At 39.0% G+C, this 24,665-nt stretch overlaps 1 protein-coding gene and 1 long non-coding RNA gene across 2 annotated transcripts in view; both read right to left on the bottom strand.

Moving 5' to 3' along the window:
• Window positions 1-4,881: 4,881 nt before the first annotated feature.
• LOC307160228 lies at window positions 4,882-5,873 on the bottom strand. Its single transcript, XR_013821515.1, has 3 exons — window positions 5,251-5,873; window positions 5,100-5,159; window positions 4,882-4,952 (listed from the first exon to the last, which is right to left on the bottom strand). It is a non-coding gene; the product is annotated as an uncharacterized lncRNA (long non-coding RNA).
• Window positions 5,874-8,665: 2,792 nt separating this feature from the next.
• The window catches only part of trpc6b (transient receptor potential cation channel, subfamily C, member 6b), a 39,314-nt gene continuing 23,314 nt past the window's right edge, over window positions 8,666-24,665 (bottom strand). The window contains exons 3-12 of the mRNA XM_079874376.1: window positions 17,050-17,232; window positions 16,691-16,855; window positions 16,341-16,557; window positions 15,556-15,783; window positions 13,842-14,106; window positions 12,627-12,822; window positions 10,822-11,025; window positions 10,548-10,607; window positions 10,304-10,379; window positions 8,666-9,312 (exon numbers count right to left, since the gene is read on the bottom strand). Coding sequence (XP_079730502.1) covers window positions 9,176-9,312; window positions 10,304-10,379; window positions 10,548-10,607; window positions 10,822-11,025; window positions 12,627-12,822; window positions 13,842-14,106; window positions 15,556-15,783; window positions 16,341-16,557; window positions 16,691-16,855; window positions 17,050-17,232 — 1,731 coding nt within the window. The 3' untranslated portion in view covers window positions 8,666-9,175. The remainder of the gene's footprint in view (window positions 9,313-10,303; window positions 10,380-10,547; window positions 10,608-10,821; window positions 11,026-12,626; window positions 12,823-13,841; window positions 14,107-15,555; window positions 15,784-16,340; window positions 16,558-16,690; window positions 16,856-17,049; window positions 17,233-24,665) is intronic.

Raw genomic sequence — 24,665 nt, 5'->3', positions numbered from 1 at the left:
CACCAATTGAATGGTCTCCCTTCTTTCCTCAGTTGTTTGTCAATATGTCTATTGAATTCTTCCACTTCACTGAAATAGTTATCAGAGAACAATCACTGTTGTGTTAACAGAAATATTAATAACAAAAGGGTGCACTGGGCATTGTGAAAAAAATAATAATCTACTCTGACCTGTAATGATAAGCTGGACCAGAAAGGAAGACCTGCTCAGCCTCCTGCAAGGAGACATTCCGGAGGACAGCCAGGGCATTTATGATGGCCTATGAAAAACGTTAATATAAATATACTATAATACCACTACTGAACAGCAAGCCATTATACAGTAGTGCTAGCATGCAGTTTATACAGTACATTTTGTAAGTGCAGGAGCAGGACACACAAACACATTACATGGTTCGGCATACCTCTGGAAAAAGAACACCACAGATGAACTGCACTTCATCTGTGATGCTTAACTGTGTTGGTATCCTATCCAGCACTCCTCTCAGATAAGAAAACAAGATGTCCTGTTGTTCCTCACTGTCGAGGTAGACAGGCACTCGGGAAGAGGTTACCTTTTGTAACCACTTGGAGGGCTTCCCGTTGAGTACACCCTATGGGCAAACCATGGTACAAAAACAATTATTTAAGGAATTGATACATTTAAGATAAAGATACAATAATTTGCAGCATAGTTAAAGGAGAACTCCGGTCAATTTTAACATTGAGCTAACTTTTTTGTCAATTTGGAGTGCTGTCAATACAGAGAACAACGACAAAAATCGGTGTTGCCTACACCGTATTATCCTCTTTTTAAAATTTGCACCCTGTTGACTTCAATGGGGCAAGTTTTAAACCTGCTTTTAGCCTCTTAACATCCTTGATGTGTCATTACAAGTGCACAGGTCATGTGAGTGATTCCTTCAGAGTGAACACGAGTGAATAGTCGATTGCCGAGTTCACGCGCGTGATCATAGGTAACTAAACCTATGCGCGTGAACTCGACAATCGACTACTTTGGACTTCAACCGAAAACAGGATGTAAATACAGGTATTTGCGCTGGCTTAAATAACATCATTTTTATCCATTTCTTTCACATCTACTGCAGTCAGATTCACTCGTGTTCACTCTGAAGGAATCACTCACATGGCTGGGTACTTGTAATGACACATCAAGGATGTTAAGAGGCTAAAAGCAGGTTTAAAACTTGCCCCATTGAAGTCAACAGGGTGCAAATTTTAAAAAGAGGATAATACGGTGTAGGCAACACTGATTTTTGTCGTTGTTCTCTGTACTGACAGCACTCCAAATTGACAAAAAAAATGAGTTTTCCTTTAAAAAATATGTTAATATTTAAATATGTTTCCCTAATTAAAACATTGACCCTTGTTGAATCTTTACTATGAGTTAGTCTTTAAAGATGAATAAAACATGAACATTGTTAAAGTACCACCAAATGTTCCTCAGATCCCTGAGACTTCACTATAAAGTCCACTATTTTTTTTTCTTCAGCTGTGCGGTCATTGACAGCTTCAATGTGGGCTGGGACTTTCTCGGAGACAGCTTTCTGTCTTGGCACTCTGTAGACAGGCTGAAGACTTCCTTGGACCAAGCTTCTGGCCTCATTTAATCCAAAGCACCGCATAGGCAAAAGCATACACAAATGTCTAATTGAGTGGAAGGTGTGGTTTAAAACTGTTTAAAGCACAGATAGTTCCAGTCGGTTTGTTCACCAAAATTAATGCAATACCTACAGTATAAACAATTGTGACCATGGTACCATATAGTTGCAGCTGCATACAGAGTGAGGAAACTATTGTAAACATTACCTATTTACCTTACTTACATGTAGCTAAATGGATGATAGTCATTATGCATATCTAGTGAAGATGGCGATTTTAATAAATAAGCCAAGGCACAAAATGAACAATAGACTGTAGATGAAAACATAACAAATGTAATAAAAAAAACAGCACAAGGTATTAAAACCAGCAAAAGTTACAGAAATTAATATACACATTGTTTAGTGGTGTCATACCCTTCTATTTTGAAGCGCTCCATCAGAAGGAGACACCACCACTTTCGAATGGAAGGCATGTCCATCTGAAAGATGTGTGACAGTGATGGGGAGAATCTTCAGTTCATAATGTATCTATTTTCTTCATGATGAAGAGTGTGCACTCAGACAAAAAGTAAAGTGAGTAATTTTCTTTTACATTTTTTTTTTAAATCAACTAACCTCCTCGAAATCAAACCCCACACCTGTCACAATGCAAAGGGTATACTGAAATATGAAAGACAGAAAACATTTCATTCACAGTGGTCACAGAAACTTGTATACACTTGCCAAAAAAATGGACCTTACCATAAGCATGAAAATCCCACAGTCATTTCCACAGATCTGGCGTGGCAATCCCTAAAAGCAACATAAAAGGTAACATACATGTCAAATAGTTGAAAGCCATTACCATCTCGGTTACATTATGACATCTATGATGAGCAGAATATGGGATATAATAATATTTGTTTGGAGTAGCTAAATATGCATTTATTAATCACCGCAATATCATGTCCATTTTTTTCAGTCCAGCTCCCAGGATCAATTTTTTGTGCAAGATTTCTACACAAAAAATTAAAAATAAAAGGATAAGAACGTAGCAGATATATATCAGTACAGGCTATAAGAACGTAGCCAAAATATATCAGTACAGGCTATAAGAACGTAGCCGAAATATGTCAGTACAGGCTATAAGAACGTAGCCGAAATATATCAGTACAGGCTATAAGAACGTAGCCGAAATATATCAGTACAGGCTATAAGAACGTAGCCAAAGTATAAATTGTTATATGAACATGTCAAACAGTATGCCTCATTTGTGAACCTAAAAATGGTTCTGTAATCAGCATCACCAAATCCAGACTCATGCATTGTGTAAATTGAGTCTAAAAAGAACATCTCTCTCATGAGTGGCTTCATGACCTATAATGTGGTATTTGGTAAAAGATACACAACATTTAACAAGTCGTTAGAAAAAAAAGTATGTAATTCAAAATTTGAATTTACATAATTTAACAATAACCACACTACATGTACAATCTAGCATCTTGGAACAGTACCAATCCCTTACACAGAGAACGAAGTGTTCTGGCCCAATTGAGTCTGTCCATGCCGGAAACACCAACAAGTCTTTCATGTCAACATCCTCCTAACATTAATCAAAGTCTTGTCATTATGCAGATCTAACATTTTGGAACCACATACATATTGTAATTTTTGCATACTTACTGGAAAGTTGACAACCATGTTATTTGGTGTATGCTTCCATGTAGGAACTACGTACATGTTCTCTATATATATGTATTTTCCCTAAAGTAAATAAAAAAAAAAAAAAAATATATATATATATATATATATATATATAATAAAATATTAATAATATATATATATATTAAAGTTTATAACTACTTTGAAAGTAGACAATAATATGAAAGAATATAGTAACAGATAAATTATGTTTAATTTAGGCTTTGGTCTTGTGTACAGTATGTATAATATATATAAATATATAGAAGTTACATACGTGTTGCTGAGCTGCTTCATGGATCAATTTAAAGCAGGCATTCCCAATCTACAAACAAACAAAACAATTAAATATAAAATAATCATTACAAAAATAATACAAACAGCGCTTTCCCCCTCCTATTTTTAACAAACTTCCCACTACTCACCTGGGAATCCATGTATCTTTGTAACCCTAGGCTCCAAAACTCTTCACGGGTGAGACATGTGGGCCCTTCTTTTATAATAATTTCTGCTCCAGGCCGTCTTGTGTCCAGAACATAGCTGAGCTGAAAATGACTATTATTAGTACAAGAGCAAAATACATGGCATTCTTTTTGAAAAGCTTCTAAAGTTATTCAGTCAAGAGCATTTTTTTCTTTTTTAACATCAATTACAGAGTTGGTGACATGAACAATGTGGGGTGTAACCTGTACAGATCATAGATTAAATATCTGTTACACCCATAACTGTCAGATCCCTGAGACTTGTCAAACATATCACATTTTAATAATTAGCTTACCAATTTGTCCTGGATGGGATTCAATTCTTTTTCCCAGGGTTTACTCAGTCCTGAGAAGCCGAGGGACGCTGGACTGGGCGCAGCGAGGGACGCTGGACTGGGCGCAGCGAGGGACGCTGGACTGGGCGCAGCGAGGGACGCTGGACTGGGCGCAGCGAGGGACACTGGACTGGGCGCAGCGAGGGACACTGGACTGGGCGCAGCGAGGGACACTGGACTGGGCGCAGCGGGTGCAGCGAGGGATGCTGGACTGGGCGCAGCGGGTGCAGCGAGGGACGCTGGACTGGGCGCAGCGAGGGACGCTGGACTGGGCGCAGCGAGGGACGCTGGACTGGGCGCAGCGAGGGACGCTGGACTGGGTGCAGCGAGGGATGCTGGACTGGGCGCAGCGGGTGCAGCGAGGGATGCTGGACTGGGCGCAGCGGGTGCAGCGAGGGACACTGGACTGGGCGCAGCGAGGGACGCTGGACTGGGCGCAGCGAGGGACGCTGGACTGGGCGCAGCGAGGGACGCTGGACTGGGCGCAGCGAGGGACACTGGACTGGGCGCAGCGAGGGACACTGGACTGGGCGCAGCGAGGGACACTGGACTGGGTGCAGCGAGGGACACTGGACTGGGCGCAGCGGGTGCAGCGAGGGATGCTGGACTGGGCGCAGCGGGTGCAGCAAGGGACACTGGACTGGGCGCAGCGAGGGACGCTGGACTGGGCGCAGTGAGGGACGCTGGACTGGGTGCATCGAGGGATGCTGGACTGGGCGCAGCGGGTGCAGCGAGGGATGCTGGACTGGGCGCAGCGAGGGACGCTGGACTGACTGGGTGCAGCGAGGGACGCTGGACTGGGCGCAGCGGGTGTAGCGAGGGACGCTGGCTTGGGCACTGACTCTCCTGAAACTAAAACAGAAAATGACTAAGTGTTCCTATAAACCCATAAAATGAAAGAAGTTCTCAGCACTGACAATCCATAAGCATTCTGTCATACAGAAAAACAAAATGAAGAACTTGACAATAGAAGAGCAGAATGAGTCCCTCATTACTCACCAGTTGGTACATCAATGTCCATTGGAACAGTGGAGACTATATCTGGGGATTCTGTTTTTCCTAAAAAAAAATTATATTAAAATTAATTCAACATTGATCAATAAATGTGCTGCATTTAAAACAGAATGGAATTAAAAAATAAATAAATTACCCAACACTGCCTGGCTGTGCATGTTCATTGTGACATTTCCAAAAGCCCTTTTTATGTTGCCTAGCCGTTGTTCGTTTCTGTACATGTTATGATGGTGTATAATATTCCTCATAAGGAATGGATGTGTTGATGGTAAAGCCATGTTTAAAAAGTAATTATTTTTCTTCATTCTGGAAAATAGCTGTTCTGCAACTTGACTGTTTACTTTTCCAGCCAGTTGTGGGACAATGTGAAGCTTTCGCAGGACATCACGGGGATCTTTCGTATTGTTCTCGTGGAACCGGTCATACAGAGCATAATGCTCTGCCGAACCAGTAATTGGATGGCCTTCAGGGTCTGGAATCATTTTTGTACAATTCAGCCAAGGTAGTGAGACCTTCAGTTTCCCATCTTTGGCTTTGGCTATATTGTCTGGAGTTGGGGGGCTTAAACGTCCTTCAAAGGGATTGAAAGGCAAACTTTCTGGCTCTCTGAGGTTCATGTGGGTTGCTAACCCACGTGCAAAGTCATATATGATAACGTTTGGCATGTGCTTCCAGGAAAGCAACATGTCTGCAAAGTCACGTGGGCTTTCTGCTCGAATCTGACACTTTATGCTGTACACAATGCCACACGGGCACATAATCACAGCCCAGCCACCTGAAATGAAAAAAATATAGTTGTTTAACCAACTAAAAGGGTTTCATCCTTACAGAGTACACTGAAAATAAAATGCCAGATAATTAAAGGGAAGCACCTTTGGAAGTTATTCCATCCAGGGGCAAACCCTTCAAAATAGTGACAGCACACACAAAGTAAAATATGTAAAATGTGGCCTACCTGAAGCAACCCAGATCTTCTGAAAAACCTTGTCGTATGTCTGCCTTGACTTCATTTCACTGGACAATCTCAGAAGGAGGTCCGCTCGTGATCCAGACGGGTCTAACCCACACTCCTTACATAAGTTCCTAACTACTTGAACCTATAAATTAAAACAAAATAACAGTAGAAATGTTTTAGAAAATAATGGCTACTAAAAATAGAAAATCTAATAAATTGTGTTTTTACCTTCTGCTTGAATAGTTCCTCTGTCAGGCGGTCTTCTGTTACTGTTATTTCAGAGACCTCAGTCGGTTTTGGTGGACAAACTTTTTTATAATAGGACCCCGGTTATAGGACCCTAATTTTTTGTGACAGCGCCACCTACCGAACTGGATGATCACCAGAAACCGTCATTTGAGATGGACGATCAGACTGTGAGTACCGATATTCAATTAACTAAACGAAGCAAAGTTTACATAGCCAGTGAGAGCTAACTATCAATTAATAACTAATTCCCACGAATTTAGAATTCGTGTTCTAATTGTATTAATTACTACGACGTTCTTAATTTGTGGCCAGGGTCCGAAATTAACACCCGCCAAATGCGGGTAGATTTTCTGTTTGGCGAGTAAATCTCAAAAGGCTATCCGCCACACTGGCGGGTGAATGTTCATACCAAAATATGATGCGTCAAGCTTCCCTGTACTTTTTGACAAGCGTCCTTGACAGGGCGGCCAGAGCTTCTTTGCAGCTCAAGTCGGCGGCGGTGTGTACGTACTGTTGACGGCGCTGAGGAAAAAAGCTCCCGCCACTGGAAGAAGTGGTCGCCGCCCATTTGTGTCCTCCTGCGCACCCATCAAAGCCGTGCAGAATGTCTTCAGCACTCGCGGATCGCGGAACTCCGACGCTGGCCAGGCTGCTTCTGCTTTACACACCATGGTCGTTCTTTTCTCGAGAAAAGGAGTTTTCTCATAGCATTTGCAACGCAATACTCGTTCCCTTATCTCTCAGGGAACCGAGGTTAAAGTAACGTTAACCGAGTACGTTCTTCCTTCCCTTCCACATGAGTCAGGTAACAAAACTGACAAAAACATTTTTTATTTCACCCCAATGATATTTCATATATTTCTCACATTTTGATCAATATATATATAGGTTTTTTTTTTTATTATACATTTCAAATTTTGCTCTGGACAATTTTTTATGTTTGTATTCAACATAATACCCTCCTCACTAGCCGAGACTCCTTCTTTATGTGTACAGATGTGACATAATGACGCAAAGACATTGAATTTCCCGCGGAAATCCACCAGTACCACTGGAGTTAAAAACATTATTACAAGCTTACCGTTTTGAATCGAGCTAAGGCAAGCAGATAGTTTTGAACGCTGGCTGGTGATTGCTCAAAAATTTATTTTGGATATTTTTTAACCTAAAAAGCTACGGACTGCAGCTTTAAGCAACAGTTTTTTTTAATAATGGAAGAATATTTAAAAGGATGGTAATTGGGGTAAAAAGTGCACCTGCTGTTGGAGCGAAAGGCACAATAATTAACATGATAATAAACAGCTAGCTGACTTTTCCATTTGTCGATATAGATTCAGATGGTAAATATCATCAAATTGGTTGTCCACCCATAATCACCATATTTATAATGAAACCATCATTTTTGCAAATATGATATTATTCATATCATATAATTAAATATAATTTATTTGTTACTACTGTACAGATTTATTAAATTATTATGGGATCTCATTCAATGCGTTCAGAATCCTTTTTTTTTTTAAATAATTTTTGTCTCTGTATTTTTTAAAATGAACATTTTAATGAGTTGATTTATCGAACAGAAATTCATTCTTTTATTAATCAAAATACACCAAAAATAGTAAAAACTTCGCTAAAGTGATTGTTTTAAACAAGCATTAACTTAGACACATTATTAAAAATGTATTATTGTATAGCCAAAGTAGTTGTATCAATACTTTGCGCCTTTTACTCCATGTGTAGGTGAACCTACAAGTGGAGGCCCCAGGCAAAATTAACCAATGAGGCCCTTCTAAAAGATTTTTTGTTAATATCTTCGTTACCTAGAGATATAATTATACAACTTACAAGAAGTAGTCAAAACACATCTAACAGAACATAAATATTATTTTTACAACATTAAAACGCTGAATTTTAATAAACAAAATGTCAATCTTCATCTTTATAATAATGCAATACAATCTTCAAGATACAGTTGAATCATATATATATATAGTCAGTTAAGCTCATTCAGTTAAGCTCACTTTTTCACCTGAGAGGTTTTGATCATTGGTCAGTTTGTAAATGCAACGACCTTGCAGAACATTTAGTTCTTTAAATAGGTCTAGACCTATAATTAATAAGTGGATCAGGAATTATTCTCTCAACGACTTAAAACTGTCTCCGTAGATTCATTGCCTTAAAGTAACTAAGTGAAGTCAGCATATAGGGCTTTATATTGTACATGTGAGTGTGTGAACATAAAAGAGGGAGCAAATGAGTTGAAAGCACAACTTACCACTTGTGTTAAAAAAACATTTATTTTTACATTCCCATTTTTTTTTTTATTATAAATATACCATTGACTCTGTAGTAACACAGACACCTTTTAACTGTCAGACTTCACAAAATGTATAATTAATAATTAGGGTTAACAAAGCATGCTTGAGGGGGTTACAACAAATTGTGTATCCTGATTCTCAAACATAAAATCATAACATGTTCAAATATGACATTTCTACATTCCTTAACATCAATACCACCATTCAAAACAAAGTAACTACACTTAACTACACTGAAAGTAACTTTTTCAGTGGTCAAAAATTAGAAACATTATGTCTCGGACTGTGTTCTGCTCTGTGACATAAGTTTTGCTCCTTCACTGCTCAGCTTCACTGAAAACTTTGAAGCTTTTTTTTTAGTCTTTCTGTTACTATGTTATATATTTGTAACAATGCATGTTTAGAATATGACACAACATGGCAACACAATGGCAAACAGCAGCACTATTAGCATTTTCAGAAGCAAAAAAATCTATCGACTATCTATTGACAATCATCATTGAGAAAAATGAAAAGAGTGCTCTTGTTGAGAAAAACTACAGGTTCTGATGACTGGCCAGCCTCTCTCCCAGTCTCCTGACCAAGTCTGCAAGCTCCTCTGTCTGACGGGACTTCTCCTCCAGGAGCTCATAGCGTAAACTTGAGATGTCCTGCTTTATCTCCTTTAGTTCCCCTGTAAAACACGAAGTCAAGAGAGTGATAAAGACCGTTTATGATCAGTGACATGCTAACATACTGTAACTGGATCATTACATGACCAACACATAACCAGAGGTTCATCCACTTAGAAAGGTAGTTCCAGCTGAAACCACATTTTAGATAATAAAACTTTCTTTTCTTTGTTGCTAATTGCAAACGTTTTAATGCATTTCCCCATAGGTTTATTTCCTTTCAGGGACAAGAGCTCTCAACAAGTGCTGTGACCATCTGTTTAATTAAGAGCACAAATTCTGGTTTGGAACGATATGAAGGTGAGTAAATAATAGTGTAATTTCATTAAAAACATTTTTTTTAAATAGACATGGTCAGTTTTAAGAGGAAAGCTTAAGGCGCCCCTATTACTTCCTGCACGAGCCAATGTAGGTTTGTAACAAATTTCCATAATGCAAGCCTATGGTGTTCATTGGCTGCCCGTGAACAACATCTACTTTGACCCGCCCTAAAACAATGTAGTTGTAGCTGACGCCTGGAAGAGTTTGCTTTGTGTTACTGACATGTCGAGTTTTCTGCTCTCTGAAATCAAGTCAGAGGCCGTCTGACTGACATGTAAAGCAACCAATCACAGTTCGTTTTGTTCCGCGTCATGTTTAGGGGCGTGAATATGTAAAGATGATGTCCCTACGATAATCGACCAGCATGCATCTAATAAATTATTCATTCAGAAATGTTGTGCAAGTTTACTGCAACAATGGCCGGCAAACTTCACATACTCCCAGTTCCTATAAAATTAGGAACCTTTAATACAGCATAAAAGGAACAATTTAATGAAGACATCAAAATAAATACATTTTCTAACCCTAAATAACTAGGTATATTCAGTGATTAACGTTCTCATTCACAGTGCTTGATTCATTTCGCAACAATTTCAATGACTTTGTGTGAATGTGAGCTGAAACATAGAGATGTCCAGTACATCGTCAATAAAACAGAAATTCATAGTGTACCTTCATTAACTTCATCTCCCTCTTTGTCAGTCTGCGCTTTGATCACATATCGTTTGATTAGCCGTTTCATGATCCTCTGTGGATGCAAAAAGAGCAGGAAATCTACATAGTTGTGCTAGATTCTTGTCTCTCATATTGCTTATTTTAGTAAGTAGCTGTGTAATAATCAGGATAGTGTACAGGTATCACAAAATAAACCCCTTCAGCACGAAATCAGCTGACTGGTCAGAGTTGTGTGAATTACCTGGTAGCGACTTGATGTATGAGGTGAATTCTTCTCACTGGACTCTTTTTGTTTACCCGACTGGGATAAAAAAAAAATTCTTTGTGAATATTTTACTAAAACTATTTTGTTCTTTCAATAAATGAAAATCTCCTCATGTTGTCTGGCCATTAGATGGCACCAAATACCAATAAAAGGATCACATTTTCATTGAGAACCCCACAGACATGTCAAAAAACTCTCTCACACATCCGACGCATTATGAGTTATTTAAAGAGACTCCCCTTCATCTCACCTCATTGAGCTCTGTGTCCTCCTTCAGGTCTTCTTTGTGTCTGTGGAGGGGTATTAGCAGGAGCTGTTTGAGTTTCATAGCCAGGCTTATGACTGATTTTGGGCTGGGGATGAGGTTAAATGGCACAGGCAGTGTCCCTCCTTCCTCAAAGTAAGAGAACCACAGCTTAGCCCTGGCAAACTTCCACTCCACATCTGCATCGTCCTGTCCCAAAAATATTAGAATATGGTTTCATTGGAAATGGCATACAATTTGATACATACAGTATATGTATTATAGAGGGGCCCCTAAAATTATGTGGACATAATTAAGGGTCCAAACACCAAAGGTGCTGGAACCCTATTGTGTTCTTCCTTATTTTTATGCCCTAAAAGTGTATGGGTAACACGATCACTTTATATGATGAACAGATTGAATTTAGGCTTTTATTCACATATAAACATTGATCAGCAAACATAAACAGAAGCTCAACCAAAATTGCTTGACACACGGGAACAAACACATTAAAGTGTAACACACAAGAATGAACCTCATTGGTTCTCGCACGTCACCATTGATCCTAACTGATTTATCATCAGTTTATCTTACTGATGTGGGAGTTGATGAATGTTTATATGTGAATAAAACCTTAAATTCAATCAGTTCATATAAAGCGATCGTGTCTCTTCAGAAAATGTGGATGAGTTTTACTAACTTTTTGAAGCGTCAAAGTGTCAGTTGCATAGCTGATTATGGAGGGACAGAAATATCTCACATTTAATCAGAAAATATCTTCATTCGTGTTCTGAAGATGAACAAAAGTCTTACGGGTTTGGAACGACATCAGGGCGAGTAATTAATGAAAGAATTTTCATTTTTGGATTTTTGTGAACTAGGCCTTTAACGAAACTTGACACATAAAGACAACAGGACATTCTGAGGACTCGCACCAAGTTTCATACAACTTGCCAATAGGGGGCGCTACAACTTAAAACAACTAACTCCACAACTTATCATCCATTAAGTTGAAAATGGCTATGCATGTCCTTTGGTGGACGTGCAAACAAATCCTCAAATATGACACTACTAAAAAACTAAGTCGCTTTGGAAAAGAGCATCTGTTAAATGCAATCGCAATAATGAATGTAGGAAGACTCAAAACCTTTACTAAGATATGGAACTTCCCCATGTGACCACTAGCCCCAGTTTCCCCTGCACACGTAAGAACTGAATGACATGGAACTGGAATTTTTATAGCTTCTGTAAATGCACTGACAAAACCATAGCATGCAAAAACAGTATGATTTGAACAGTTAAGTGTGTTGCCATATTAGTAATGTTCAAATAATGAGATCCCCAGATTGGCAATAAAATGCATCAAAAATAACTTCCTCTGTTTCCTGTTGCCTCATCAGACCTCCCTGGCGCAATAAATCTTATTAATATAATGGCATTCTTACTTTGCAGCAGCATCTATATTTGTTGTACATGTTCCATTCAATTCATGACCAATTAACATTTCACTGTTGGATGCTACTGTAATACATTGTGAACCGTCAGTTTAGACAACTTGTTTCTACACAGTGTACACAAACAGGCTGTAATTTATTAAACAAATGATGATTGATGATGAGAGAAGTTATACTGTGACCAGAGAGGACTTCCCATTGCATTTCAACAAATATAACAGTGATATAGAGGATCTGTATCTCATTTGAAAAGGAATATGAATGGGAAATGATGGGGTCTGGACATTTACCCTTGGCCTGTACTATCCTATCCTAACATCTGGTCATTTCACAAATCTCATTTTATAATATGATTACCTCAATTTCCTGAAATGAGTTGTTGATCATGGCGATGAGCATGTTGAGTAAGACTATAACCATGGTAACGTTGTAGACTCCATAAAGTACATAGCCAATATTCTCGATGAATTTGTGCCCGTTGTTGATGACGACAGACTTGACCTCAGAAAGTCCAAAAATAGCCCAGAATAAAGTTTTAAAGCTCTCCTCCACACTGGAGAAGAAGAAGAAAAAGAAGAAACAGACGACTTTCTTTAGGTCTGGGGGTATGTTATAAAATAGTATTTCATTCATCAATGTCAATTAAAAAAAATCTAAAGATTTTCTATGATTTTCTAAAAAATCATAAGTTTTCATGTACAAATTCAGGCAAAATTGTCAACTCGTAAAATAGTTAAATTTTCTCATGAGATTGGGTTGGTGCAACTCGCATATATGTGACCCTGGATCACAAAACCAGTCACAAGTCGCACGGGTATATTTGTGGCAATAGCCAACAATATATTGAATGGGTCAAAATTATTGATTTTTCTTTTATGTCAAAAATCATTAGGATATTAAGTAAAGATCATGTTCCATGAAGATATTTTGTAAATTTCCTATCGTAAGTATATAAAACATTTATTTGTGTGAGTGAATGCAGCAAAATCACGAACATAAATGCACAACATTAAAGGCGATTTTCTCAATGTTTCGATTTTTTTTTGCACCCTCAGACTCCAGATTTTCATATCTCTGCCAAATATTGTCATATCCTTACAAATCATACATCAATGGAAAGCTTATTCATTCAGCTTTCAGGTGATGCATACATCTCAACTTCAAAAAATTTACCCATGTGACTAGTTTTGTGGTCCAGGGTCACATATGGTCTAAAAAGCTACTGTATTTACTAAATGGCACAACAGTCCAATTATGATTTCACATTTTTTAATGAATTCATTTTGTATTTCAATGAATTACTTATCTATTTCATATCGACCTGAGGCTTTTTAAGAGCATGAAGAGTCCAGGACTCTTATTCACTCTCATGTCCACATGGTGTGGTAGTCATGATAATTGAATTTGCCAAACGCCTACTTCCAGTATGTCCATGTGCATTGCTGCCAAAGGCTTTGGGCATTTTGTAATTATATAATGAATAAAGACATGGATGTGATACGATTACAAAGGAAGACATTAACAATCATCAAAGGAATTAATGTGAATCAACCAGTTATGTTCATGGCTTACGTTGTGAAGGCACCATTTTGCTTTGCCCCACGATAGTATGAGTAGAGGTTAAACATTCCAATCATGAAGGCCACAAACACCATTATGAAGATCACCATGAATTTAAATATGTCTTTCACAGTCCTGCCCAGAGAGATCTGCAAAGGCCCAAAGCTCTCGTTTGCCGGCAGGATGTACGCAATCCGAGAGAAGCTCAGAACCACTGCGATGGCATAAAGGCCCTCAGAGATCAGCTGAGGGTCTGAAGGAACCCAGTGGAGACGAGCTGAAATATATAAAAAAGGAAACTTGTAAAGGCTGAGAATCTGGTCTTTTCTACAGGTTTTTCAAATGGTCAAGCTGAAGGAATTCAACATGGAAAGTCATTGGTGGAAAAAATGTGAGCTGCTACATTTATGTTCCCACTTGTCTGCGTTAGTTTTGCACTTCATTAAAAGGATAGTTCCCCCCCAAAAAATAATTCTGTCATAATTCACTCACCCTCAAGTTGAATATCTATAAATATAGTCTTATGTGTTCAGCAGAAGAAAGAAATTCATACAGGTTTGGAACAACTTGAGGATGAGTAAATGATGATAGAATTTTCATTTTTGGGTGAACTATCCCTTTAACACTTTCCCCGCCAGTGTTTTTTTTTTTTTTTAAGTTGCCAGTCAGCACCAGTTTTTTTTTTTTTTTTTATCATTTTCACAAAAATTTCATGGCCCAAAAAATATTTTGTTAAATAAATATGTGAACATAAAATACATTAGAAGAAAGAACAGAGGTTCTGCTTAAAAAAAAATATTGCTACCTGCAATTTTTATCAACACTTAAATGTGGGTAAGTTTCATTTAAAAAAGCAACATTTTTAACAAAAAGCTGAAAAAATCACATTTTTGTAAAGACTTCATCTGGAACGGATTCAAAACATAGATGGTGTAGATCGAGTCCATCAACACCCCCTGCTTCACAGTCTTCATAGGTCAACATTTCATTCATTAACATGAGGCAGCTTGAGGCAGCATAATTTTTATGCTGGTTAATGTTTGATGATTGCATTGGCTTACATGTCCATGAGCAATGCTTGTTCTGTACTATTTCAGAAGATGCTTAACATCGGCAATGCTACATCTCTCTTTACTGTGATATGTGTAGTATTGTGTATTTAATAGTTATTTTTTTAAGCAAATAATAAAGAACATCCCATATGCTTTGTGTACAGAGAGTTTAACTGAGTGCACATTCCGTAATCAATCAGCTAATAGAGGTAATCTTACCACCTCATTATCATATTGGTAGAGAATATATCAGTGGGATATACAAAAATGTAAATAAATAAATGCATAAATAAGCATATTACATTTATTTACTTGATATATGCTATTATCCAATATTATGTAACATTGCATAAAACAAAAAAATATATATATTTTGCAAAAATATATGTAAAGTAATGTGGTTGAAATCATAATCATTATTTATTTATTTGGCAGTTTTGACACTCCATAAACCACATTCTTATGATAATGTCAAAACAAAGCAAAGTGATTTTTAAAGGGGTGCTATTATGTGACAACAATGTAAAATATGTGCAAAATGTTTGGGGTTTTTTACATTTAAGTATGAAAACCTATTCTAGTAGACACCAAAAACAAAATCAAGACTCTGAAAAGGGGCCCCTTTAAATGGACGAAGCATTATTTCTTCAGTAAAACTTGACAACAGTACTCACCAAGACGATAGTATTCTATCTCAAGGGGCAGGGTAATGTTTGCTAGATCTGTGTAACGCTTGTCGACGTAACTCTGTGCAACATTTGCATGCCAAAATGCCATAAATCTAGCAATGAAGGAAGTCACAAAAATGGCCAACATTCCAAAGTCCAACAAATTCCAAGGCTCCAGCAGATATTCCCGAGGACCCTGATACCATATCTCTTTACATTCAGCCCAAATCATTCCTTTAATGGGAAGAAAGAAAGAGGTAATTAGTTTTATTATAAAAATGTTCCTGCACCCAGTCATTTCTTGTCTGATATTTTTAAGCAAACATTTTTTTTCTAAATGAACTATATCTCTTTTACAGATTTTTTTTACAAATATATATCTAATATATTTTGATAAGGCAGATGTGACAGCTGTTAGATGGTTTGAAGAGTCGTGTCCCTTCTGATTCGTTGTGTGCTTGCAGCAGTCATTTGGGATCAAGTTTAGTACATTACTGTGGGAACTTTCCTTAAGCTTGATGTCTAATGTATAATCATTTCCTCACCCGCAAGTCATTCCAAACCCATTTACACTGGTCATATAGAGTACTTTTATAGTGCTTTTATGATCCTTTTTGGAACTTAGTCACCAACTTTCATACAGAAAATGAGCAGTATGAACATTCTGCAAAAGTTCTCCTTTTGTGTTCCAAAAAATTATATAGGTTGGAACGTCATGTGAGTGAGATTATGAAATGATGTGATTTAGAATAAATGTTTGATTTGTTGTGTAACACAGTGAGATGTCCGACCTACGACCCAGGAAATGATCAGCATTTCCATCCAAGTAAAAGGTGTGATCTTCATCCGGAACAATTGGGAGGGGTGGTCGTGGATGGTCATATTTGGTAAGAGAGTTGTCCCCTCAAAACGGTCAGCAGCGTTCATGATGAGAAGGCCAAGAAAGATTGTGAAAGAAGCTGCATGTGCCACAAATTTTAGGAAAGGACCACGTATGATCTTCCCCAACTAGAATTAAAAACATTGCACAAAACAAATAAAAAATTGCGTTGTTGTTGAATGATTGTTATGTAGCAGAACAGAAATGCAATGCCTTGGCTGAATTCACTTTGACTAAAGGTGGAGGTTACTGCAGTCTGACCTTGCTTGAGGGTGCTATCCAGTACAGTAAGGCCAGGATGGGAAGTCCAACCACCACCCCCAAAACCACAAGTAACTTGACAGCTGTGGTCTGCTGCCTGAGCCCAGACAGATTCTCATACCATATGGACAAAAGCTGCTGTTGGCAGTTTGGATGGGCTACAAACTGTGTGGGAGGCATAAGAGCAGTCAGAGATACAGTAAACAGATATGTTAATATTACTGTACTATCATCCACAGTGATGAAGCCTATGTATTTCAACACTGAAGGGTACTTAGATGAATCAATCTGCCAAATAACTATACCATTTACTGAAAACATTGTGTGCATTATTAATGTTTGTTATGAGCGAAACCCACCTTTTTCAGCTCATATTTGATGGCCAGTTTTAATCGAACTAGATTAGGTCTGCCGCTCTTGTCAAAGTGGCCTGTCTCTGTGTCTCCATTTAAAATGGCTTCCACCTCCTCTGTATTCCGACACAGATCCAGAAGTCCAACTACAAAATCCTTACATTGCATAGACAGCTTCTTATAATCATTCTGTGAATGGAAATTAGCATAGATCTGTTGAAAATATACACACACAAGTATGATAAAAATTACACCATTTTGAGCCTAAACATACCTTAAAATAAAATGTGAATATTATTTTTTCAAGTAAATTTCTACGGAGCCCCAAAATTGACGTAAAAAAAAACAAAAAAAAACATGCATGACATAAGTATTTGATACATCAGAAAAGCAGAACTTAATATTTGGTACAGAAACCTTTGTTTGCAATTACAGAGATCATACGTTTCCTGTAGTTCTTGACCAGGTTTGCACACACTGCAGCAGGGCTTTTGGCCCACTCCTCCATACAGACCTTCTCCAGATCCTTCAGGTTTCGGGGCTGTCGCTGGGCAATATGGACTTTCAGCTCCCTCCAAAGATTTTCTATTGGGTTCAGGTCTGGAGACTGGCTAGGCCACTCCAGGACCTTGAGATGCTTCTTACGGAGCCACTCCTTAGTTGCCCTGGCTGTGTGTTTTGGGTCGTTGTCATGCTGGAAGACCCAGCCACGATCTTCAATGCTCTTAATGAGGGAAGGAGATTGTTGGCCAAGATCTCGCGATACATGGCCCCATCCATCCTCCCCTCAATACGGTGCAGTCGTCCAGTCCCCTTTGCAGAAAAGCATCCCCAAAGAATGATGTTTCCACCTCCATGCTTCATGGTTGGGATGGTGTTCTTGGGGTTGTACTCATCCTTCTTCTTCCTCCAAACACGGCGAGTGGAGTTTAGACCAAAAAGCTCTATTTTTGTCTCATCAGACACATGACCTTCTCCCATTCCTCCTCTGGATCATCCAGATGGTCATTGGCAAACTTCAGACGGGCCTGGACATGCGCTGGCTTGAGCAGGGGGACACTGCGTGCGCTGCAGGATTTTAATCCATGACGGCGTAGTGTGTTACTAATGGTTTTCTTTGAGACTGTGGTCCCAGCTCTCTTCAGGTCATTGACCAGGTCCTGCCGTGTAGTTCTGGGCTGATCCCTTACCTTCCTCATGATCATTGATGCCCCACGAGGTGAGATCTTGCATGGTGCCCCAGACCGAGGGAAATTGACCGTCATCTTGAACTTCTTCCATTTTCTAATAATTGCGCTAACAGCTGTTGCCTTCTCACCAAGCTGCTTGCCTATTGTCCTGTAGCCCATCCCAGCCTTGTGCAGGTCTACAATTTTATCCCTGATGTCCTTACACAGCTCTCTGGTCTTGGACATTGTGGAAAGATTGGAGTCTGTTTGATTGAGTGTGTGGACAGGTGTCTTTTATACAGGTAACGAGTTCAAACAGGTGCAGTTAATACAGGTAATGAGTGGAGAACAGGAGGGCTTCTTAAAGAAAAACGAACAGGTCTGTGAGAGCCGGAATTCTTACTGGTTGGTAGGTGATCAAATACTTATGTCATGCAATAAAATGCAAATTAATTATTTAAAAATCATACAATGTGATTTTCTGGATTTTTGTTTAGATTCTGTCTCTCACAGTTGAAGTGTACCTATGATAAAAATTACAGACCTCTACATGCTTTGTAATTAGGAAAACCTGCAAAATCGGCAGTGTATCAAATACTTGTTCTCCCCACTGTATATATATATATATATATATATATATATATATATATATATATATATATATATATATATAAAATGTCCATGAATTAAGAATTCATTCCCATGACTTGAATTCGTTCAAGAATTCGTTCCCTTGTTTTAGCAAATGGCTACATTATACTAATTTTTGTTTTGATTTAACTAAAACAAGGCAACAGTTATTACAACTTAGTAAAAGAGGGAATTAATTATTACTTTGTGGCCATGATTTAACTTAAAAGAGGGAATGAATTAGTATACGTGGCCACAATGAAATGAAAAATGAATTGCCAAAATGAAGGAACAAATTAATAAAACAAGGGAATGAATTATTCAATTTGTGGCCACAAAAAAACATCACCGTCCATTTTATTATACCCAAAAGGGGTTGGGTATAATGGGTATAAAACCCCTTTTTCCTTCAGAACTGCCTTAATTCTTTGTGGCACAGATTCAACAAGGTGCTGGAAACATTCCTCAGAGATTTTGCTCCATTTTGATATGATAGCCTCACGCAGTTGCTGCAGTTTTGTCGGCTGCGCATCCATGATGTGAATCTCCCATCCCACCAAATCCCAAAGGTGCTCTATTGGATTGAGATCTGGCGAATGTGGAGTACAGCCATTTGAGTATAGTGAACTCATTGTTCAAGAAACAATTTTGAGATGATTTGAGCTTTGTGACATGGCTAGGGTTGCCAACCGTTCCGTATAATACGGAATCGTCCCGTATTTAAGGCATCAATGAAGCGTCCCATATGAAAGCCATATGGAACGCAGTTTGTCCCGTTTTTTCAGGCATACGATCTAAATTAAGAATTAACCATTTCTTTGAGACAAATCTTTGTTTGATTTGCAAACATAGCCTTTCGCGGAAGGCTTTAAGACCCAGCAGAATCATCTCCCGGCTGTGCTCCCGCTTCACAGCCATCGGGACTCGGGCTAACGGCAAATCCATTCTTTCACTGTCCGCGTTTTGATTCCGGCTAATCAGTTTGGGCGACAACAAACAACGCGATTATTGTTCATGAGTCCAACATTCAGCAACGCAAGAAAACATGCAGTCTACCTGAGGGAAGATGTTAAAAAAAAAATTCACTATTGTAAGTTAATGTTAAATAGAGAAAAACATTTTACATTACAGTAACTTGTACCGTAGGCTACTTTGGACCTCGTTATTGAAACACAAAATAACCAATAAAATCTCAAGCACCAAAAGCAGCTCATACTAATCATCTAAGTTCTCTTTATCTGGAGAGTACGCACTTTTCATTTATTTATACATGGTTGCAAAAACATTTAGACCTAGTTCAAAATTTTAAGTGCCATTGTTTAAATGCTTTTTTTTTTTTTAAAGACATTTAATTATTGTGCTTTTAAACTTTATGCCATCTATGTATCTTCCTGACCAAAAAAAAAACAAAAAAAAAAAAACACCTTTTATGTTTATCGTTTTGAATAGAGATTGATGATACAGTAATATTCGTTGCCAGTATAGCTATATATTGAAAATGGGTAAAATTCAACAATTTGAACATGGAGCCACATTATTTCTGGGACTGAACCATATAGGGCCTTTAAAATGAAGATTACAAAAGAAAAGTTTATTAATAATGAGAATATAGAAGGATATTAAGATATTTTTAATATGAGTTGCAGGCATGCAAACTTTGGGCAAAAAACAAAAGTAGTGCTTTTTCCCATTTTTAAAATGTCACCGTTGGCATAGCTATAATGAAACAAAGAAGGCTAAAGTCAACCAATAGACCTAACAATCTCTGTGTAAAAGTAAAATCATGCTGCGGTTTTAAAGTCATTTTAACCCCCCTGTAATCTGACTCCAAATCTTAGGTGAAAATTGTCATTTTGACCCATTTTACAAAACTGTAAATTACTCAGTAAATAGACATTCATCACATGTAGCCTAATATTTTGGCTTTCTTTTTCATTTACATTTGTCTTTCTTCAGAATATTTTCTTTTAACAAAATCAAAAATTTGAGCCGTTTCAAAACTTTTGAGCCAAAGTTTCTGAAATTTGGTTGATTTTTCCGAAATGACCCAAATGTGTTTATCTGAGAACCTTTATACATCTTTTGTACACATATTTAACTGCAGATGCTGAAATGATATGCACTGTGTAGTACAGTACAAATATTTTGGGTGTCCCTTATTCTGTCCCTTATTTTCCTATAAAGAACCACGATTGTCCCTTATTTTCCTTTCCATAAGTTGGCAACCCTAGACATGGCGCATTATCCTGCTGGAAGTAGCCATGTCATAGCAGATAATATGCTTTTCATTTCTTTCTAGAGAGCAGGCTTCCCATCTGTTTAAGACTGAATCTGCATACAAAACCTTACACCCATCAATAATAATATAAGCAAGAAGAGCAAATCCACCCACTCTATGGCAAAGGCTGCAAACTCACTAACTACCAGGCAAGACTGCACACCCACATCCATATGCACTCAGCATAAAAAGTTAAAATAATCATATTTCTTAAACCCATTTGTTGCTTGTCTTTTTACTAATGTACTTCCTGTCTGATATTGATAATATATCAATATACTTATCTATTGACAATACCCAATTAAATGTTTGGACACACCCATTCTTCTTTACTGTGTCGACAATGACATAACCTATTGAAACGTTGGGATGGGAAATATCCTATTCTTCCATGTTCCATAATGCTTATGCTTATTTTAATTTTACCTTTCATTTAGTGATTGATATACTTATAGCTGTTTGTGCATGTAAACTGCAAAGTTACAAACCACAAAGTCCACGTGTAAATCACTCCAAAAGAAAACGCTAAACTGAAATGACTTGTCTGTAGTCCTGCCATTATTACCATGTATCAAATTAAAAAAAAAATCCACTTTCAAATGTCCTGCTTAAGTTGTGCTTGCGAAGGTGCTTTGGAACTGTCATTATCGAACTTGGCTCAAACTGATAATGTAATTACAGTAGTATTTAAAGGACCTCAGGAAGACTTGGGACTCAATGGTTATGGTGAGGGAAGTTACATTTCCAACGCACGCTCTAAGCGGTAGACTAATCACCACAGATGGGGGCTGGCTGACCAATCAGAGAAGACTGGGTTTTTCAGAAGGCATCTTTTGAAGAAACTTAAACTAAAACAGACCGTTCAGACAGAGGGTGAAAACAGGTGCTGCAACAATATAAATTATAAGAAAAAGACTGAGTTTTTTGAACATTAAATCATGTTAACCTATTCTATTAGACCCACTGAACAAAATTATGAACCTGTAAATGAGCATAATAGGAGCCCTTTAACCCCTTTACGTTCATAGACATGATGAATGACAGCTGGTGAGATGGGTGTCCATGGTAATTGATGATGGCAGGAAACTCAGACATGGGGAAACAGGAACTAAAGAATACAAACTAAAAGTCCATGAAACCAAAACTAAAAGAACATGACTGTTACATTACGCCCCCCTCAAGAAGGCATGGCCTCGCGCCGTGATGCGGAGAAGGAGGCGGACGAGGAGTAGACGTAGGGCTGGCGAAAGACAGGCAAGCTGATAGCCTAAACCAGGAAGGAGATGATGGTAGGTAGTAGCCATTGAGGTGGTTTATGTGGGTGGAGACCGGATGAACCCCAGATGGCCAGCCAGGTAGTGCCCCATGGTGACGTTGCTGGAGGGAGGAGCCATGGTGGTACAGCATCCAACGCTTCCATGGGGACAGACGACAGGGACGTTGCAGATGGGGAAATAGTCCTGGGCTCAGACGGAGGGTTGATGGACCTGTGCGACACCGTGGGCATCGGCGGCCGCGACTGAGCTGTCACGACGATTCTCCGAGGTGGAAGTGGAGATCTGGAGGGTTGCGGCGGAGCTGGTGCAACTGAGGACTAACGTGGAGCCTGAGGAAGGGAAGAGCCAGACTGAGCCGCAGGGGTGGAGAGCCTGAGCATAGCAACAGGCTCGCAAGTCCATGGCGAAGGGCCGGCGATGTCCGACTCAGATGAAGCTGGCAGGTCGAGAGAGCCCGGTGACGTCGCGGACCCGATGGTTGATGGTGGAGCCGAGGGAGAGAGCAGTGGCGGCAGAGGAGTTAGGATGACGGGCCGAGGTGGAGTGGCAGTAACAGCGACTGGAGGCGGAGCCAGGGAATCCCCCGGCCTGGTCAAGGATGGCTGATTGGAAGCCCCAGGTGAATCCTCGACGCAGTGAGGAGGTGAAGGGTGAACAATAGGGCAGACAGGAGACGATGAGGCCAGGGCTGGAACTAGAAGTGGTGATGGAAGAGGGAGGGAGAGTGGGACCAACTTATCTATCTCCCAGTCCAGTATGCACTCACACGCTGTGGCGAGGTTGTGGCCATGGAACTCCTCTATTCCCTCGAACTCCACCAATATCCCCTCTGTCATGGGCTCGCTCGGCAGGTCTAATGACCCGGGCTCAGGCTCAAGTGCGATAGTAAGCACGTCCACTTCTCCTTGTGTCGGCAACTCTGTCTGTCAGGAACTCCGGCTGTCGCTCTGTGTCGCAGGGTGGTTGTGGGCTGGGCTCTGGGGTTGTAGATGCAGGTGTTGTTGTGAATTGGGGGTACTCACTTTCCAGACAGCGGAGAATGGCCTCCCTCCATGTTCCCTCCATCATATCTGGTAAATCATGCGGCTGGTAGTAATTAGCCCCTATCCAGAATAATGAGTCCCATCATCGAAAGCAGTCCATTGGGCTAGTGTGCATAAATTAACAGAAGAGTCCAGCTAAGAAAGTCCTTGCCGGGCTAAGGCAAAGAACATAACTGCATTATCCATTTTGTTTGGTCGGTTCTTCTGTCACGATCTGGCTCAGCGTAGCTTCAACAGGAACATGATGAAGACGAAATAAGAATAAACAGGCTTTAATAGCAGAATGTATACATAACCAAACTTAGCTAGTGCGTTAACAAGAACCAACAGGAAACCGAGAACAACGAGGAACTAAATACACAGAGCTAACGAACATGATGAATGAAGCTGGTGAGATGGGTGTCCATGGTAAATGATAATGATGGGAAACTCAGACATGGGAAAACAGGAACTAAAGAATACAAATTAAAAGTCCCTGAAAACAAAACTAAAATAACATGACTGTTGCAGTATCATTCAGCTTCGATATTTGACCACTTTTTATGATAAAACTAGATTGCAGTGACATTCATTTCCTAATTTATGTCAGGAGTGCAAAATAATCAATCTGTAATGTTTGATATTTTGAGTAGAATATCACACGCATATGAATTCAGTCACATCTGCTGCGGTTTATTTGTGTTCACATAACTTCACTGAACAGCGTCCGTTAGGGCTTTTAGTCCAAAGGAGCGCATATTTGGAGAAATATTGATTTATTCTCACGTTTGCTAAATATTTAGTAATTCAGAATACCATTTCTATTAATTTCTCACTGAATTATGCGATCTGAAGAGCTGAAAGAGCGTTCAGACCACGCTCTGTCTCTCCTGTTCCTGGTTTGCGTCAGTTATGATCTCGTCGTTCTCATTCGGCGTACAGCTACAGTACAGTACACGTCAAAATTGAAGAGAATAAACACGATTACGATATTACATGGTTTGTTTGTGATTTTCACAGAGGTGGGAGCAAGTCATACATGTTCAAGTCACAAGTCTCAGGTCCCTACCATCAAGTCTCAAGTCGCAGTGCACACAAACCAAGCAAGTCAAATCAAATCAGTGGTTCACTTCAAGTCAAGTTACAATATCAAACTGAAAAAAGTAGAGTTTATATTGGCCTCAACCTTATTCATTTTCCCTTCAGAAATGATTACCTTTCTTATACATTTATATCGTAATATTAA

This window comes from Squalius cephalus (assembly GCF_949319135.1).
Source record: "Squalius cephalus genome assembly, chromosome: 6".
NCBI lineage: Eukaryota > Metazoa > Chordata > Actinopteri > Cypriniformes > Leuciscidae > Squalius > Squalius cephalus.
Note: the sequence above shows the minus strand (reverse complement) of the source record. Positions and strands in the feature narration are given on the sequence as shown.